The sequence below is a fragment of the Oncorhynchus nerka genome, linkage group LG11, assembly GCF_034236695.1.
Source record: "Oncorhynchus nerka isolate Pitt River linkage group LG11, Oner_Uvic_2.0, whole genome shotgun sequence".
In the NCBI taxonomy this organism is placed as follows: domain Eukaryota; kingdom Metazoa; phylum Chordata; class Actinopteri; order Salmoniformes; family Salmonidae; genus Oncorhynchus; species Oncorhynchus nerka.
Window position 1 is genome coordinate 50,696,953 of NC_088406.1, and position 17,492 is coordinate 50,714,444.

The following is a 17,492-nucleotide window of genomic DNA, read 5'->3' on the forward strand; positions in this document are numbered from 1 at the left end:
TTGGCCATGTTCTGTTATAATCTCCACCCGGCACAGCCAGAAGAGGACTGGCCACCCCACATAGCCTGGTTCCTCTCTTGGTTTCTTCCTAGGTTTTGGCCTTTCTAGGGAGTTTTTCCTAGCCACCGTGCTTCTACCCCTGCATTGCTTGCTGTTTGGGGTTTTAGGCTGGGTTTCTGTACAGCGCTTTGAGATATCAGCTGATGTACGAGGGGCTATATAAATACATTTGATTTGATTTGATTTGATTTGATGACAGTGTCGGTGAGAAGTGCTGAAGACATGGCGGACGTAAAGACAGCTTAACTCTCTATGAGAGAAACCAAGCAGTCTGGGCCCATCATCCTCACCCCACACTCACTATGTCAAGGCGTGGTCATGTGGCCATTCAACTTTGTGAGAACTCCTCACTATGTACATGTCATAAGCCTTTCTAGCAAGAGAGAAGCAATCGTTGCAAGACCCAAGGCCTTAAACATACTTTGAAATCCTGCGGCCAAGGCTTCTCATTAGGCCAGACACATTGCATCTCATTACAAGTGCTTGGGTAATGCTAATCCCAAAGACAACGCCTTTACCAAGAGGACCACATGGGGCGAGACTGCCTGAGATCGCCCAGGCCCCTGAGTCCCGACGTACATGACAAAGTCCCTGTTCAACTCTAATCGTGTTCCCATTGGCTCGTGCCTAATGATTCTGGTCATAATCATGTAAGGAGGGCAAGAGAAATACTTCACCAACTTTAAGCCATCCCAACTGATTATGAAACAACTCTTTCATGTGGAGTCAGAGTTCATCTGTTACCTAAACGTTTCCCAGAACGTCACATAAGCAGTAGGGAGAAGGTTGAAGGTTCCTTTTCTGAACCTAACCGTGCTGCAAAGCTGCTGTAGACTTGAACTGGGCAGGCTATCCACTTCATGTGATCTCTCAGAGAACATAGGCTACTGTTCCACAAGGCCACATATGCTGAGTGACTTAATGTACTTTTCTTTCTTCTAGGCTACAGTCTGCTTATTAAACTATTTGAGTGTAGGCACTTAGTCCAGAAGATACAATTGAAGTCGAGAGTATACAAACACTTAGGTTGGAGTCATTGAAACTCGTTTTTCAACCACTCCACATATTTATTGTTAACAAACTATAGTTTTGGCAAGTTGGTTAGGACATCTACTTTGTGCATGACACAAGTATAATTTTTCCAACAATTGTTTACAGATAGATTATTTCACTTAAAATTCTCTGTATCACAATTTCAGTGGGTCAGAAGTTTACATACACTAAGTTGACTGTGCCTTTAAACAGCTTGGAAAATTCCAGACAATTATGTCATGGCTTTAGAAGCTTCTGATTGGCTAATTGACATAATTTGAGTCAATTGGAGGTGTACCTGTGGATGTATTTCAAGGCCTACCTTCAAACTCAGTGTTTGTCTTTGCTTGACATCATGGGAAAATCAAAAGAAATCAGCCAAGACCTCAGAAAAAATTGTAGACCTCCGCAAGTCTGGTTCATCCTTGGGAGCAATTTCCAAATGCCTGAAGGTACCACGTTCATCTATAAACAATAGTACACAAGTATAAACACCACGGAACCACGCAGCTGTCATGCTACTCAGGAAGGAGACATGTTCTGTCTCCTAGAGATGATTGTACTTGCGAAAATTGCAAATCAATCCCAAAACAACAGCAAAGGACTTTGTGAAGATGCTGGAGGAAATGGGTACAAAAGTAACAATATCCACAGTAAAACGAGTCCTATATCAACATAACCTGAAAGGCCGCTCAGCAAGGAAGAAGCCACTGCTCCAAAACCGCCATAAAAAAGCCAGACTACAGTTTCCAACTGCACATAGGGACAAAGATTGTACTTTTTGGGGAAATGTCCTCTGGACTGATGAAACAAAAATAGAACTGTTTGGCCATAATGACCATCGCTATGTTTGGAGGAAAAGGGGGAGGCTTGCAAGCCAAAGAACACCATCCCAACCGTGAAGCACGGGGGTGACAGCATCATGTTGTGGGGGTGCTTTGCTGCAGGAGAGACTGGTGAACTTCGCAAAATAGATGGCATCATGAGGAGGGACAATTATGTGGATATATTGAAGCAACATCAGTCAGGAAGTTAAAGCTTGGTCGCAAATGGGTCTTTAAAATGGACAATGACCCCAAGCATACTTCCAAAGTTGTGGAAAAATGGCTTAAGGACAACAACGTCAAAGTATTGGATTGGCCATCACAAAGCCCTGACCTCTATCCCATATAGAATTTGTGGGCAGAACTGAAAAAGTGTGTGCGAACAAGGGGGCCTACAAACCTGACTCAGTTACACCAGCTCTGTCAGGAGGAATGAGCCAAAATTCACCCAACTTATTGTGGGAAGCTTGTGGAACGATAGCTGAAACATAAACATAAAAGCAATGCTACCAAATACTAATTGAGTGTATGTAAAGGTCTGACCCACTGGGAATGTGATGAAAGAAATAAAAGCTAAAATAAATCAGTCTCTCCACTATTATTCTGACATTTCACATTCTTAAAATAAAGTGGTGATCCTAACTGACCTAAGACAGGGAATTTTTACTAGAATTAAATGTCAGGAATTGTGAAAAACTGAGGTGTATGTAAATTGGATGTAAATTGCAGTGGGTCTAGGGTTTCGGGTAGGGTGGAGGTGATATGATCCTTGACTAGTCTTTCAAAGCACATAACAAAAGTGAGTGCTATGGGGCGATAGTCGTTTAGCTCATTTACCTTCGCTTTATTGGGAACGAGAACAATAACAAGACTTGAAAATGGTTGTCTAGCAATGATCAACAACCAATTTGACAGAGCTTGAAGAATTTTGAAACGAATAATGGGCTAATGGTGCACAATCCAGGTGTGGAAAGCTCTGAGACTTACCCAGAAAGACTCACAGTTGTAATCACTGTCAAATGTGCTTCTACAAAGTATTGACTCAGTGGTGTGAATACTTACCGTGCATTCGGAAAGTATTCAGAACCAATCAATTTTTCCACATTTTGTTATATTACAGCCTTATTCTAAAATGTATTACATTGTTTTCCCCCATCAACAATCTACACACAATAGCCAATAACGACAAAGCAAAAACAGGTTTAGACATTTTTCCTAATTTATTTAAAATTAAAAACTGTAACATCACATTTACATAAGTATTCAGACCCTTTACTTAGTACTTTGTTGAAGCACCTTTGGCAGCCTCGAGTCTTCTTGGGTATGATGCTACAAGCTTGGCACACCTTTATTTTGGGAGTTTCTCCCATTCTTCTCTGCAGATTCACTCAAGCTCTGTCAGGTTGGATGGGGAGCATAGCTGCACAGCTTTTTTCCGTTCTCTCCAGAGATGTTCGATTGGGTTCAAGTCTGGGTTCTGGCTGGGCCACTCAAGGACATTCAGAGACTTGTCCCGAAGCCACTCCTGTGTTGTCTTGGCTGTGTGCTTAGGGTCGTTGTCCTGTTGGAGGTCCTGAGCAGATTTTCATCAAGGATCGCTCTGTACTTTGCTCCGTTCATCTTTCCCTCGATCTCACAGTCCCTGCCACTGAAAAACATCCCCTTAGCATGATGCTGCCACCACAATGATTCACCATAGGGATGGTGCCAGATTTCCTCCAGAGGTGACGCTTGGTATTCAGGCCAAAGAATCTTGTTTCCCATGGTTTGAGAGTCCTTTAGGGGCCTTTTGGCAAACTCCAAGTGGGCTGTCATGTGCCTTTTACTGAGGAATGGCTTATGTTTGGCCACTCTACCATAAAGACGTGATTGGTGGAGTGCTGCGGAGATGGTTGTCCTTCTTGAAGGTTCTCCCATCTCCACAGAGGAACTGGAGCTCTGTCAGAGTGAACATCGGGTTTTTGGTCACCTCCCTGACCAAGGCCCTTCTCACCCAATTGCACAGTTTGGCCGGGCGGTCTTGGTGGTTCCAAAATAATGGAGGCCAATGTGTTCTTGGGGACCTTCAATGCTGCAGAATATTTTTGGTACCTTTCCCCAGAAAAGTGCATGACACAATCCTGTCTCGGAGCTCTACGGACAGTTCCTTCGACCTAATGGCTTGGTCTTTGCGCTGACATTCACTGTGGGACCTTTTACAGACAGTTGTGTGCCTTAAGAAATCATGTCCAATCAATTCAATTTACTACAGGTGGACTCCAATCAAGTTGTAGAAAGTTGTAGAAACATAAGTAAACTTCAGTTAGTGCTAAACACGGCTGCTAGAATCTTTACTAGAACCAAAAAATGTCACAAGACGCAGGCCTCCTTATTGTCCCTAGAATATTTAAGCAAACAGCTGGAGGCAGGGCTTTCTCCTATAGAGCTCCATTTTTATGGAATGGTCTGCCTACCCATGTGAGAGACGCAGACTCGGTCTCAACCTTTAAGTCTTTATTGAAGACTCATCTCTTCAGTAGGTCCTATGATTGTAGTCTGTCCCAGGAGTGTGAAGGTGAACGGAAAGGCACTCGAGCAACGAACTGCCCTTGCTGTCTCTGCCTGGCCGGTTCCCCTCTCTCCACTGGGATTCTCTGCCTCTAACCCTGTTACAGGGGCTGAGTCACTGGCTTACTGGTGCTCTTCCATGCCGTCCCTAGGAGGGGTGCGTCACTTGGGTGGGTTGAGTCACTGACGTGGTCTTCCTGTCTGGGTTGGCACCCTCGGCGGAGATCTTTGTAGGCTATACTCGGCCTTGTCTCAGGATGGTAAGTTGGTGGTTGAAGATATCCCTCTAGTGGTGTGGGGGCTGTGCTTTGGCAAAGTGGGTGGGGTTATATCCTGCCTGTTTGGCCCTGTCCGGGGGTATCATCGGATGGGGCCACAGTGTCTCCCAACCTCTCCTGTCTCAGCCTCCAATATTTATGCTGCAGTAGTTTATGTGTCAGGGGGCTAGGGTCAGTCTGTTATATCTGGAGTATTTCTCCTGTCTTATCCGGTGTCCTGTGTGAATTTAAGTATGCTCTCTCTAATTCTCTCTTTCTCTCTCTCAGAGCCCTAGGACCATGCCTCAGGACTACCTGGCATGATGACTCCTTGCTGTCCCCAGTCCACCTGGCTGTGCTGCTGCTCCAGTTTCAACTATTCTGCCTGCGGCTATGGAACCCTGACCTGTTCACCGGACGTGCTACCTGTCCCAGACCTGCTGTTTTCAACTCTCTAGAGACAGCAGGAGTGGTAGAAATACTCTGAATGATCGGCTATGAAAAGCCAACTGACATTTACTCCTGAGGTGCTGACCTGTTGTATCCTCGACAATCACGGTGATTATTATTTGACCCTGCTGGTCATCTATGAACATCTTGTGTTCTTTTATAATCTCCACCCGGCACAGCCAGAAGAGGACCCCCCCTCATAGCCTGGTTCCTCTCTAGGTTTCTTTCTAGGTTCTGGCTTTTCTAGGGAGTTTTTCCTAGCCACCGTGCTTCTACACCTGAATTGCTTGCCATTAGTGGTTTTAGGCTGGGTTTCTGTACAGCATTTTGTGACATCAGCTGATGTAAGAAGAGCTTTATAAATACATTTGATTGATTGATCTCAAGGAAGATCAATGCAGGAACAGGATGCACCTGAGCTCATTTTGAGTCTCATAGCAAAGGTTCTGAATACTTATGTAAATAAGATATTCCTGTTATTTATTTTTAATACATTTGCAAAAACAGTTTTAGTTTGTCATTATGGGGTATTGTATGTAGATTGATGAGGATTTAAAAAAAATGTAATATATTTTATAATAAGGCTGTAACATAACAAAATCTGGGAAAAGGGAAGGGGTCTGAACACTTTCCGAATCCACAGCATTGTTTTGCATAAATGACTAAAAACATGTTTTCACTGTCATTATGGGGTATTGTGTGTAGATGGGTGATAAAAAGTTTTTTAATCCATTTGGAGTTCAGGCTGTAACACAACAAAATGTGGAATAAGTCAAGGGGTATGAATACTTTAAGGCACTGTATATATTGCCTGCTATGATGCCCGACTTGTAAATATTCCAGTTGGCATCGAACATGTTTTCTCCATTCACAATACTTCAGAGATCTTATAAACCGGACAGTTGCACACCATCAGTCAGCAACAGTAAAATCTGAAAATAGAAAGGGTGTTTCATCTTGCACTGTAAATCTTCTTTGTTTTCATTGTGACCGACACTTGGATTCAAGATTCCTATCTGAGGCCTTTTTTAATTTGAACAAATTCTTACTTACAATGACGGCTTACCCCGGCCAAACCCTAACGATGCTTGTCCAATTGTGCGCCGCCCTATGGGACTCCCAATTACGTCCGATTGTGATACAGCCTGGAATCGATCCAGGGTCTGTAGTGACGCCTCTAGCACTGAGATGCAGTGCCTTAGACTGCTACTCCACTCGGGAGCCCAAGCCTAGTTATATATCAGAAAGGTAGATTTTACAGCTAAGTGTAAGTACTGCCTCGTCTCTACCATACTGCTTATCACCATTACCAAAGGCTGGAAACAATGCAATTGCTCCTTCTGAGAGAGACAAAAACAACAGCTTTGTGTCAAACTACCAGTGCAGCTCCCAGGAACCATTGTAACCATTATAATTAAACCACTGGCTGAATGCCTACCTCCGTTTCACCCACAGTCACCAGAATCTGCATGCACACCAAACTGCCATCCACACACAACAATTTTCAAGATATCATTACAGCATCAAAACAGACTATAACCAGATGTAATTATCGACCCATTATCTCCACTGTGGTGATGTGGAGGAAGACTTTCTCTTCTTGCAATTCTCCTCCATTTATGATAGACAGCACCAAAAACACTGACAACTACCAACAGTTGGAATAGGATCTATTGATGGATTGTCATAGATAATACTGGAGATCTGTGCTTGTTCAGGAGAACCAGAGTTATTCCTTTAAAACAATGATCGTCCACAACAACTCATTCTCGAAACAGAGGGTGTGATGGGGAGGAGACTTACACAATGCTTCCTCAACATAAACATTTACATAGTGTGCTTACCTTTGACCTCACACGGAGTGTCACCAGTATTCATTTTTGGATCCAATGGGAGATCGGATTCATTCAATCCCTCACATACTCCACACGGGGTGAAAGATGACATTTCTCTCATTAAAACGCTAACAAAAAACGGCATGTTTTTGTTAAGATTTCACATTTATTTAGATCTCTGTTGATTTAGAAACAGTCCTTGACGGAAACCAGACAAGTGAAACACATCTGTCATTCTGTACCATTTGAGGGTGTTTTCAGGGCAGCTGGTGACAGACCACAATGTACACAAAATGACCCTGATAGATATCACATTATAGAAACATTGTTATACAAAGTATACATGCCATTTCTCATACATTTGTTTGTAGGGTTGATCAGTGGCTGTGCATTTTGATGGCTGATGCCCCAAATAAAGGGATACATAGAGAGAGGACACAAGACGGGCTTCTGAAAAATAAGAAGCAAATACAAAAATCGGTTTCTTTGGCAATTCACCCGGTCATCGTAAGGTTGCTGGAGAGGAGAACGAGTACCAGTGAACTCAATATTTGAGCGTACACTTCTGTAATTACAAAAATATAGTGACCAACAGTGGGGTGAAAACCTTTGCGACTCTCATGGAAGGGTGAACATCTAACGTTTTAAAATGACAAAAGAGAGGCATCAGACCCTGTACAGTCTAAAGGACATTGGATGGCATCATTGGCACGACTCCAACAAAGTATTTCGGTTAAGTATAACTTACAGTGGCACCACTCAATGACCATGTGTTCCTCAATCTAAACTCCTCACCCCGACAGAGTGAGACATCGCTCTCAGTAGCTCTTAGACTCCCACCAGTTGAGATGAGTGGCTATTGGATGGAAATCGGCGAGCTCGTGACGATCAAAGTTCTCCGGCTGAAGTAGGTTGAGTGGAGATCAATGGGGGGGGGGGCATTGTTGAAAGCTCTCCAAAAGGTCTGACCATTAACATGTATTGATGAGGAGCTCTTCTCTGTCTGGGGAGCCCAGTCCCTCACTGTGTGGTCTGCTGACAGTGGCAGCAGCTGTATCAACAGACACCGCTGAAGCAGACAGGCCGACATACACAACCTGGGCTAGGGCCCTCAGTCGGTCATGTGTTTAAACACACACATACACCAGGCGTAAGCCTCCACCCCCTGACTTAATGACCACTACCAGAGGACCATGGGGCCAGGTCATGCTGCTGACAGTGACTATTAGGGCCAGATGGAATCTGTGGAAAAGTCTCTTATCAATACCTCTAAAGTCTGTAAATGTAATCGATTGTAGATATGAATGTATTGTAGCTGTATTAGTATTGTAGCGGTATTTGGTTTGAGTTTAGTTCCATGTTAATCCCTCAGTTTATTTTCATCTAGCTCTGCCAATGAGATCTGCTGGCTGTTTGATTACAGAGTGGTGGATTACATAAAAGAAATGAACATGTATAAGGACAAGAGGAATACATACAGCACATTAGGATATAGTATTCTTTTTAAAATTTAAATGCCGTATTTGGCCAATTCATGCGAGGGAGAATAAAAGTACATGACGACCCCAGTCTTTTCCCCTCCCCAGCCATTAGTTTATATAGAAGTCATTATTGCTCAGAGTTCAACTCGCTCTTTGCTCCATTATATTGACAATCATGTTGATGGGTTTACTCCTTGATCTTCTCTGATAGCACTCTGCTCAGACGTTAAGAGTTCAGACCAGCTCAAGCAGACACGGAGTGGATGGAGCCCAGTCCTGTCAGTCTCTTCACAATCCATCAATCAGTGTCTCTCACCCCCAGTCCATCCTCTCACTCTACTAAGCCGTGGGTCCTTGGTCATTTCTTTTGACTAGGGTTGGAAAATTCCCTGAACTTTTTAATAAATTCCCTGGTTTTCCAGAAATCCCAGTTGGAAGACTCCCGATTCCCTGCTTATTCCCTTCTGATTTCAGGAATACTCCAACTGGGATGTCGGGAAAACCAGGGAATTTATTGAAAGTTCCTGGTATTTTGCAACCCTAATCTCGACCAAAGTGGGGTCATGTGAGCGGAGCTAAGACAAAAGTCCTTCAATCCATATGAACAACAAAGGCTTGTCCGAGCACATTTCCAGTCCCAGAGTCAATATCCTCGCCTTGTTGCTCTCTACGGAATACAGAAGTACTTCTTCCACCACGACTTGGACAGTGTCTTCATCTTATCGGCCGTGCTGCGCACCTTCCCCTCCCGCCGCGCCCTCCTATCGGCGTGCTTCATCCCCACGGCGATGGCCGCGTCAAACACCTCCTTCAGGTTCTTCTGGGTGAGCGCCGAGCACTCCACGTACGCCACGGCGTCCACTTTGTCCGCCAGGGCGCGGGCGTCCACCTCGGCCACGGGCCTCTCCCTCCGGCGGGCCAGCTCGATCAGCACCTTGACATCCTCGCGCAGGTCACACTGGGTTCCCACCAGCAGCATGGGCACGAGCGGGCAGCGCCGGCGGATCTCCGGGACCCACTTCTCCCAGACATTCTGGAAGGAGGCAGGGCTGACCACGCTGAAGCAGAGGAGGAGGGTGTCGGTGCGCGAGTAGCAGAAGTGACGGAGCTTATCGAATTCATCCTAAGGAGAGAGGAGGGAGAGAGACACACAAGGGACATGAGGGGGGGGGGGGGGGGTTAGTGAGAGGTTGACATTCAGCAGTAACACAGGGCCAGTGCCATTATATGTGAACCCAAACAAATGGTGAACTGAGTATCTTGAAAAAAGTTGACTTGGCATAAACATTGACAAACAAGTGTAGAAGGGGGAAAAAAGCATATGGGAGAAGTTGTTTAGGCAACTATATTTCCCACCAAAAAATGTATGTTTATAGAAGCCTGAAGAAGACCGATGGAGTGGGAGAGTGGATAGACCAGTAAAGACTTTTAAAATATTCTATAAAAACTGCTGGATCCTGAAATTAATAGTCTAGGTTTTGCAGAGCCAAACACGGATGATGTTACATAAAATCCATCAAGGTCTTACAGACACTTTCCAAAGCACCTAATCCCTAGTTAGTTGAGATTTACCAACTCTAGTGTGTGATGCATTTCACGTCAAGGTTCACACATAAACAAACCAGTTTCAAACCAACACATTGCAGTAATCGCTTTATAGGTCAATGCAAACCAAGCGGACAGAATGTCAGTGGAAATAAATGGTGGTGATAATCTCTCCATAACAAACTGTGTGAGAAAAGTCTGTTTATGTTGAGCAGTAAAGCCCAACCTCTTTTATATCACACTGATTTGGATAACATGGGCCTCCCACATCCTTGAGTACACAGATTAAGGCTGGCAGAAACTTGACACAAACCCCTCTCTCTTTATCCACTTTCAGAAGCCTGACATGGAAAGGTACTTTCTTTTCTATTCAGGAGCCTCCGAGTGAAAGTCTTTTTTTTTTTTTTTACCTTTTTAAAAACATTTTTTTTTTACATACTTTTCCTTTCCACATCATACTTTCGCCTTAAGTGTTTGCAAACTGAGGTGATGGCGCAGAGATATTGGCAAAATATACAAAACGCATCAATCTTTCTGAGCGGGGAGTGACTGTTTAATTAACAGGGTAATTCTCATGAATCCAGTTTTAAAATGTCTGTAGCAAATTGAGTTACAAAACCATGATGCATCTGCAAGAATTATTCTGAGGACTAAGATGTTTAGTTTTGGGGTCTTATTTTAAACACATTAGACATGTGCGCCTGAATTTTGTACAGTTTCACCCAAAATTCACATTACCGAAATGCATCCAGATTAAATTTGGATAATTTAAAACATGATTTAGAAAAACATTATTTGAATAAAACACAATATATGTTTCTGTAGTTTGTCAATAAATCATAAAAATGGTATACAAGTTGAAGTTCACAAACACCCCCTTTACCCAACTTGGCCTTCTCAGTAAAGAAACGGCTAAAAAGCTCAAATTTATATATTTTTATAATAATTGTATAATTTCTTTAGATATATTTTTTTTCAGTGTTATGTTTAACGAAAGTATTTTCATTAGGGGAGCAATGTTAGAAAATATAAGAAATATTTATTTATGTATTACTTTTTGGGACTTTTTTGTGTGAAAACGTGGGTAAAATGCATAATATCTGATAAAAAAAAACACAATAATTATGAAATAGATAAGTACAGATCCTAATCTAATCAAGAGGACATTTCGTAAAAAATGACACTTGATGGTTTTTTCGTGAGAATGACCAAACAGCCACGTTGCTATTGTTTATCTCAGGCTTTCTCAGGGTGTGGTATCTGTTCTCCTGTTATGAAAGTACATATATGTACAGTTGGTGTTTGTTGACTTTATCTGCTTGTTTTTCCCCCTAGGTCTCTGACTGGGAGAGTGGGGGATTTTGAAGTTGTGTGCAAAGTGGGCAGATCCGTGCAGGCCTAAGACAACAGTGTGGAGATCACTACAGTGATGTACGCTGTGAAGTGTTTGGGCCTTGTGTTCGTTCCAATGGTTGTGAACTCTACACTCAACCAAACACAGTCAAGTCTTCTTAGGCACTGATGAAGACATGAAATGAAAAGTATGAAATAACACATACGGAATCATGTTAAACAAATTATCAGACCAAAGGCCTTCATGTCTTAAAGTAATGATGGACTGTCATTTCTCTTTGCTTATTTGAGCTGTTCTTGCCATAATATGGAATTGGTATTTTACCAAATAGGGCCATCTTCTGTATACCACCCCTACCTTGTCACAACACAACTGATTGGCTCAAACGCATCATGGAGGAAATAAATTCCACACCTGTGAAATGCATTCCAGGTGACTACCTCATGAAGCTGGTTGAGAGAACACCAAGACTATGCAAAGCTGTCATCAAGGCAAAGGGTGGCTACTTTGAAGAATCTCAAATGTATTTGGATTTGTTTAACACTTTATTGGTTACTTCATGATTCCATAGATATTATTTCACAGTTTTTGACGTCTTCCCTATTATTCTACAATGTAGAAAATAGTCAAAAATAAAAGAAAAACCCTGGAATGAATAGGTGTGTCCAAACTTGTATTAATAACTATACATTTTGAATTTCATATAATATCTTATGTTGTTCTTGTCTATTACAGTTTGGTACATTGTCATGTATTTGTAAGCTTTATGTGGGCCCCAGAAAGAGTAGCTGCTGCATGTGCAGTAGCAAATGGGGATCCCAGTAAACTAAACTATCCTCTCTGGGTTGTAGCCATAGAATGAGATTACGACACCACCCATGCCCAGAGAGAAAACACCAGGGCTTTCACAACCTGTTCCCTTTCTAGAACAATCTAACCATGTTAAAAAGGCCTGGCATGATGCTCAGAGCTCAGGGGCACAACTCTCAGTTACACCAATCGTGCCTGCCTATGCCTGCCCAACTACAGAGAGAGGGGCGAGGCGAAGAGAGGGAGAGAGAACAATATTTTTTTTAAACATGCATTAACAGCTACCTGCTGCGACTGCGTCATCTCCCTCCCTCTTAGTGGTTGCCACACAACGCGGCTTCATCCCAGATCTGTTCTAATGAGTTCACAGCGTTCTATCACCATTCCCCAAAATCCCTCCTCTCAACCCCCATCTCCAAAAGTTATTCCAATGACTTTGCCTGGTTGCAGCAGAGCCCAGGAATTCAACTCTCTCTATGGGGGGTGTTAGAGAGACATTCCCAGGAGACACCAGCGGGCCCCACAGCTGCCACAGAGTTGTGGGAAAGCCTGGGAAATAAGACGGTGCCCCCAGAATTCTGCCCTGAGGGATACCCGCCAGCAAAGACGGCATGCAAGAGTGGTGGACGAAAGCCAAACTCTGTCTCTGACACTACCTGACATGTATGAGAACCAAGCAGAAGAAGGAGAACGGCCGTCGGGGGAGTTCAGTGGGGCTCGGCATCCTTTCTCCTCTGGGCATACATGCATGTGACAGAGAACGATGGACGCAGCGATGCAGCACCAACTGGCAAAGCATATTATGTGGAAGCACTGCATGTAGTATGTGGAGGGTTGCTCTGCTGCATGTTGATGTGCGGCTGTTGTTCTCACCTGTCCAGCAGTGTCACAGAGCTGTAGTCTCACAGGGTGTCCGTCCACCTGCACCACCGCTGTAGGGGAGAGAGAGAGAGAGAGAGAGAGAGAGAGAGAGAGTTAAATCACCTGCTGTCAGCAGAGCTATTGTCCCATCTGCCTCCCCATTACTCCTCCAGACACTTTAAACAAACATGCACACACAGAGAGGGAGAGAGAGAGAGACGTCTGACAAGCCAGTTTGACATACTTCATACCTACTGGACACACAGTGGACAGAAACCTCACCCATCCCCCTAACTCAGAGTGGGGGCCTTGTCTCGACCACCCACTCGCCCAGTTAAAGTAGAGGCTATAACTACTCTTTCATATCACATTCTGTGTTCTTTCAAGCTTTGAAAGCCCCTGCCAAGCTGTCTACAGAGGAAAACAAAGCCAATCTGTTTGTTTAGTGACTCTCCCAATTACCCTCTCCAGATTGGAAGAGTGCTATGAGTCATGCCACTAGCAGTTTCATTATAGGCCATGTTTCAAAAGAGCCCAATGTGGTGAAGCTTATGGAAGCGTTTACAATGCGCCCGCCGGGGTATACGGTCACGCCCCCTGATCAAAGAGCTGCAGGGACTACTCCTCATTAAACCCAGCGCGCATTGTGCAATCCTTCCCAAATCTCTGACATGTGATCTTCCTTGAATTCTACTTGGGCCCAAAACTCTCTACCCTCCCCCTCTCTTTCCTCTACCCCAAGTGTCACCTGTGAAATTGCATAACTGCCCAGAAATCAGCTTTCAAAAGAGGGCTCCGATTCCAGGGACAGATACATGACATCATCAAATGGGGGCCCCAAACTGCACAATCCCTCTCTGTCACTGGGGCAAAAAAGACAATCTCAGCTCAGAGCCATTGCAACAGATGTGCCCATTACACTATAGCAGAGATGTGGCTTTTAGGTCAAGGCTGACAACAATGGCCAGAGTTGTGCAATCCAAAACCATGTCGGCACATGTTCAACAAGCATGTTCTGTTCAGTTTAGGCCTACAACTTCAATTTCTGAGGGCAGCGAGGAAGGGATGAATATGAATGATATTAGTGTGTGTATAAGCCTATCAAAATATGCAATATTCTCATTCAAAACCTTCCACGGCAGTTGGAAGAAGTCTAGTAAGGTGTTCAGAATAATAGAATGGTTGTAATAGATGCATATGGCTGATGAACGCATAAGGGCAGCTGTGTCGAATTATCATTTTGGATGGGCATAAAGAGAGTGTCACATTTTCCTAATCAAGCCTCATGTCATGCAAGTTTAGATGAATTCAGACATTGTGTTTTTGGTGGAGGTTTCCTGAGATCAAAGTTGATAGGGAAAACTTCAAAAGGAAGGATAGGCCTCTCCTGTGATAATGACATCACGTCACCGTGTGCCGCGGTTTTCATCACTTGCCAACGGAGGTTAGTTTCAACTAGTATACTGTTGAAGTTTTCCACTGTTTTATACATTAGACAAAACATCGCTGGTGGCAGCATTTTGGAAAATGGAACTCTGCCAACTGGAACATACAACAAGCCAGGACGTATAGTTTGCGTGAAACAATACAAAGACCTGCAACAGACAGTCGCTGCTGTTAGCCTCCAGGGCAAGTCAAGTTCGGTGATTCGTTCCGCAGAATGGGTGGCTGCAAGGGAGAGCCAGCGCGTTTCACCTTTACAATATAACAGATGTTCATTCACTATGGTCAGTTAAGGCTTTATTGCAATGTGCAATATAAGGGTGTTGACCCATAGTCAAAATCAAAACGTAGCAATGTGCAACAGAAAACATGTTTTATGTTTATTTTATCTGGCTGGGAAGTTGCAGATTTCATGTCGACAGGAGGAAAACGTACCATTTTTGTCCAAGAATAGTGCCACAATAAATGGTTAACTGACTCACCTGAAAAGTCATCAAACGCGGTGGGGACGTATTTCGTTGGATAGCCATTTGTTGTGTAGCTGACAACCAGGCTGGTCTTCCCAACCGCTCCATCGCCGAGTAGTACGCACTTCAACACCCGCTCCTGAGCCTCGCCTGGCCGGGTAGTTTGGTGTTTGTGCGGCGGCACTGGAGGAGCCACGGTCTTGTTATAATCCATTGGAACTGGAGGTGACATTCGGCACTTGTTACAAACACCTTTTTCTTACTCCAGTAGGAGCAAATAAAGAGAGCACCATGAGAATGTCTTCTGTAGCCTATAATATATTTGTCAAATAGACAGGTTGGTCTATAGCATTTAAAACTATATATATATAATTCAAAAGTAGCGATCTTGTGATCTCCCAAAGAAGTAATAATAACTGTGTAAAAACATTGAAAACAGTCACTTCTCCCGGGTTTGAATACTCCAATCCGTTACTCTAATCTGTTAGACATTGGAGGAGGATGGTCTGCTTTATAACATCAAGCGTGATTAGACTATTCCCTCCCCTCTCCTCCACTACTGCGTTTTGAAAGGAGCGAGTTGATAGACACGCCTTCTTGCCAGTGGAAAAATTTGCACATGCATGTACCTGGAGGTTTGTGTACTGCACTGGTGGTCTCCAATGTTATTCAACCGGGGGGCCTGGACATAGTTATCAGTAATTTGTACACTTGGGAAGATATATTATAAATTAAAATAACTTTGAGCTGATTTCCTGGTGATTTTACAGTCTTATGTCTAACAACGAAAATTATACAAATTCAAATGTTTGCTCACAACCCTGGTGTACTGTATTCACATGTAGTATATTGAACACCTCCAATAATTAATAGAGATGCATTGTGTAGCCCACCATTCCCTGTTCCTATTCATTTCAGAATATATAACAGGAAGGGAAAACTTGAAAGGCAACTTTTGGAGGACTTTGACACGCATTTCCCCTTTGACAATGTACCTACTAACTATTTAAAATGAGGGCCAGTAACACAAAACATCATTCTACAAAAAAATGAGGCCCAACCCTTCAACTGTTCACATTAATCGGCTTTGTCAAGCAGCTGGTTTGAAAGTGAACTGTGGCACACCTTTAACAGATTTAGGTTGATGCAATATTATTGCGATGTCCTACAGTGAGAATAGACTAAACAAAAAGACAGAGCCAATATGCCTACAAACCGGAACTAATACACATTTAACGCCTAGTTTGAGGTAAGGGCATGTTGAGACTTGTCAAGGTAAACCAGTTTAAATGCCCCAATTTCCTTCTGTCACGTGGCAATTTCTTTTAGAAATGCACAAACTGAAACGCCAGTAAGGCCCATGGTCGAGTTTGCTCTCGGCCCATACATTATGTCACCAACTGCACTATATTTGAGGCCTGGGCAAGCAGTACTGCACTTCCAGTCAATTTCGTCATTTCTGGTTAATTTTACCATCATCAATTCTAAAGATATCTCAGCCTCGCGGATATTTGCACATTTAGGTTCTGCAGAGTCACAGCCAATCAAGTGTAAATGTCGTATTCAAAATCAAAATGGAGTGACACCTTCACTATTAATCTGTGACACGGTATTACTGTTGCAGTACATGGATTGGCTTTTGTCGCCTCCCTGTGGTAAAAAGCTAGTCATCAAATGGCAACGATAACACTCCCTCTTTTTCTTTTAGTTTAGCTTAAAAACGTTTATATCAAAAACTCGGGAGTCTTATCGCTCTCTCTCTCTCTCTCACACACACACACACACACACAACGTGGTGGGAAAACACATAAGGGAATCAAACACGACTCATAAAAATGTTGATTTGTTTGTCAAGATTTTGTGTTTAATATCTTATTGCAAAATTAAACGTTTGGGTACCCATTTGATTTTTGATCATACAAAATAATTAATGTTGGTCTATGTATAATACAAGTAATGACATTTAACTTTAGGTTTGATAAGACTTGCTCTCCAGTCCTTGCCTCTTCTAAGGGATTAGTTATTAAAGTCTTCCTGTGAACCATAACCCATCTCACCTCTCATCCTCCAATTCACCATCTACCAAGGGTTCAGGTCTCTGGGCCATCAGGCATCCCTAGGATTGTGTAGTGAGATCAGTGCAACATACTATAGAAGGGAGGGCGATGTCAAGTGTAGGTGATCAGCCACATCTAATCATGTCCTGGGATAAAGTTCATTCTTAACATACAAGTCCAACATTATTGCACACAGAGTCAGAACATACAATAATTATAAGGCAGAAGAAAATGTACCCATAAAAAAACTTTGCAGGTTTAGTGCACGACTAAAGCACACTGACAAGCTGTGGTGAGGACCTTACAGTAATAGATGGTGGGCCATTTCAGTGGCAGCATGTTCTGAAATATTTCTTTACACCAAAATGGATGATGATGATTTTACATTATTGTGAAATGACTCGAAAAAATGATTGGTTTTAGTCTAACTTGAATGGCTTGTTACAGAAGGTGTCTAGAAGCAGTTATC

At 43.2% G+C, this 17,492-nt stretch overlaps 1 protein-coding gene across 1 annotated transcript; it reads right to left on the reverse strand.

Moving 5' to 3' along the window:
• Nucleotides 1-7,156: 7,156 nt before the first annotated feature.
• On the reverse strand, nt 7,157-15,465 carry LOC115137081 (rho-related GTP-binding protein RhoU-like). The gene is made up of 3 exons (XM_029673115.2): nt 14,982-15,465; nt 13,069-13,127; nt 7,157-9,609 (listed from the first exon to the last, which is right to left on the reverse strand). The coding sequence occupies exons 1-3, from the start codon at nt 15,196-15,198 to the stop codon at nt 9,154-9,156; spliced, it is 732 nt and encodes a 243-aa protein (XP_029528975.1). The 5' UTR covers nt 15,199-15,465; the 3' UTR covers nt 7,157-9,153.
• Nucleotides 15,466-17,492: the final 2,027 nt, after the last annotated feature.

What these genes read in the sequence shown, in the direction of transcription:
- LOC115137081 (XM_029673115.2), bottom strand. Translation starts at nt 15,198, where the DNA reads ATGTCACCTCCAGTTCCAATGGATTATAACAAGACCGTGGCTCCTCCA. An exon ending in CGCGTTTGATGACTTTTCAG is followed by an intron (nt 13,128 to 14,981) that starts GTGAGTCAGTTA and finishes TCTCCCCTACAG; the next exon opens with CGGTGGTGCAGGTGGACGGA. An exon ending in TCTGTGACACTGCTGGACAG is followed by an intron (nt 9,610 to 13,068) that starts GTGAGAACAACA and finishes CTCTCTCCTTAG; the next exon opens with GATGAATTCGATAAGCTCCG.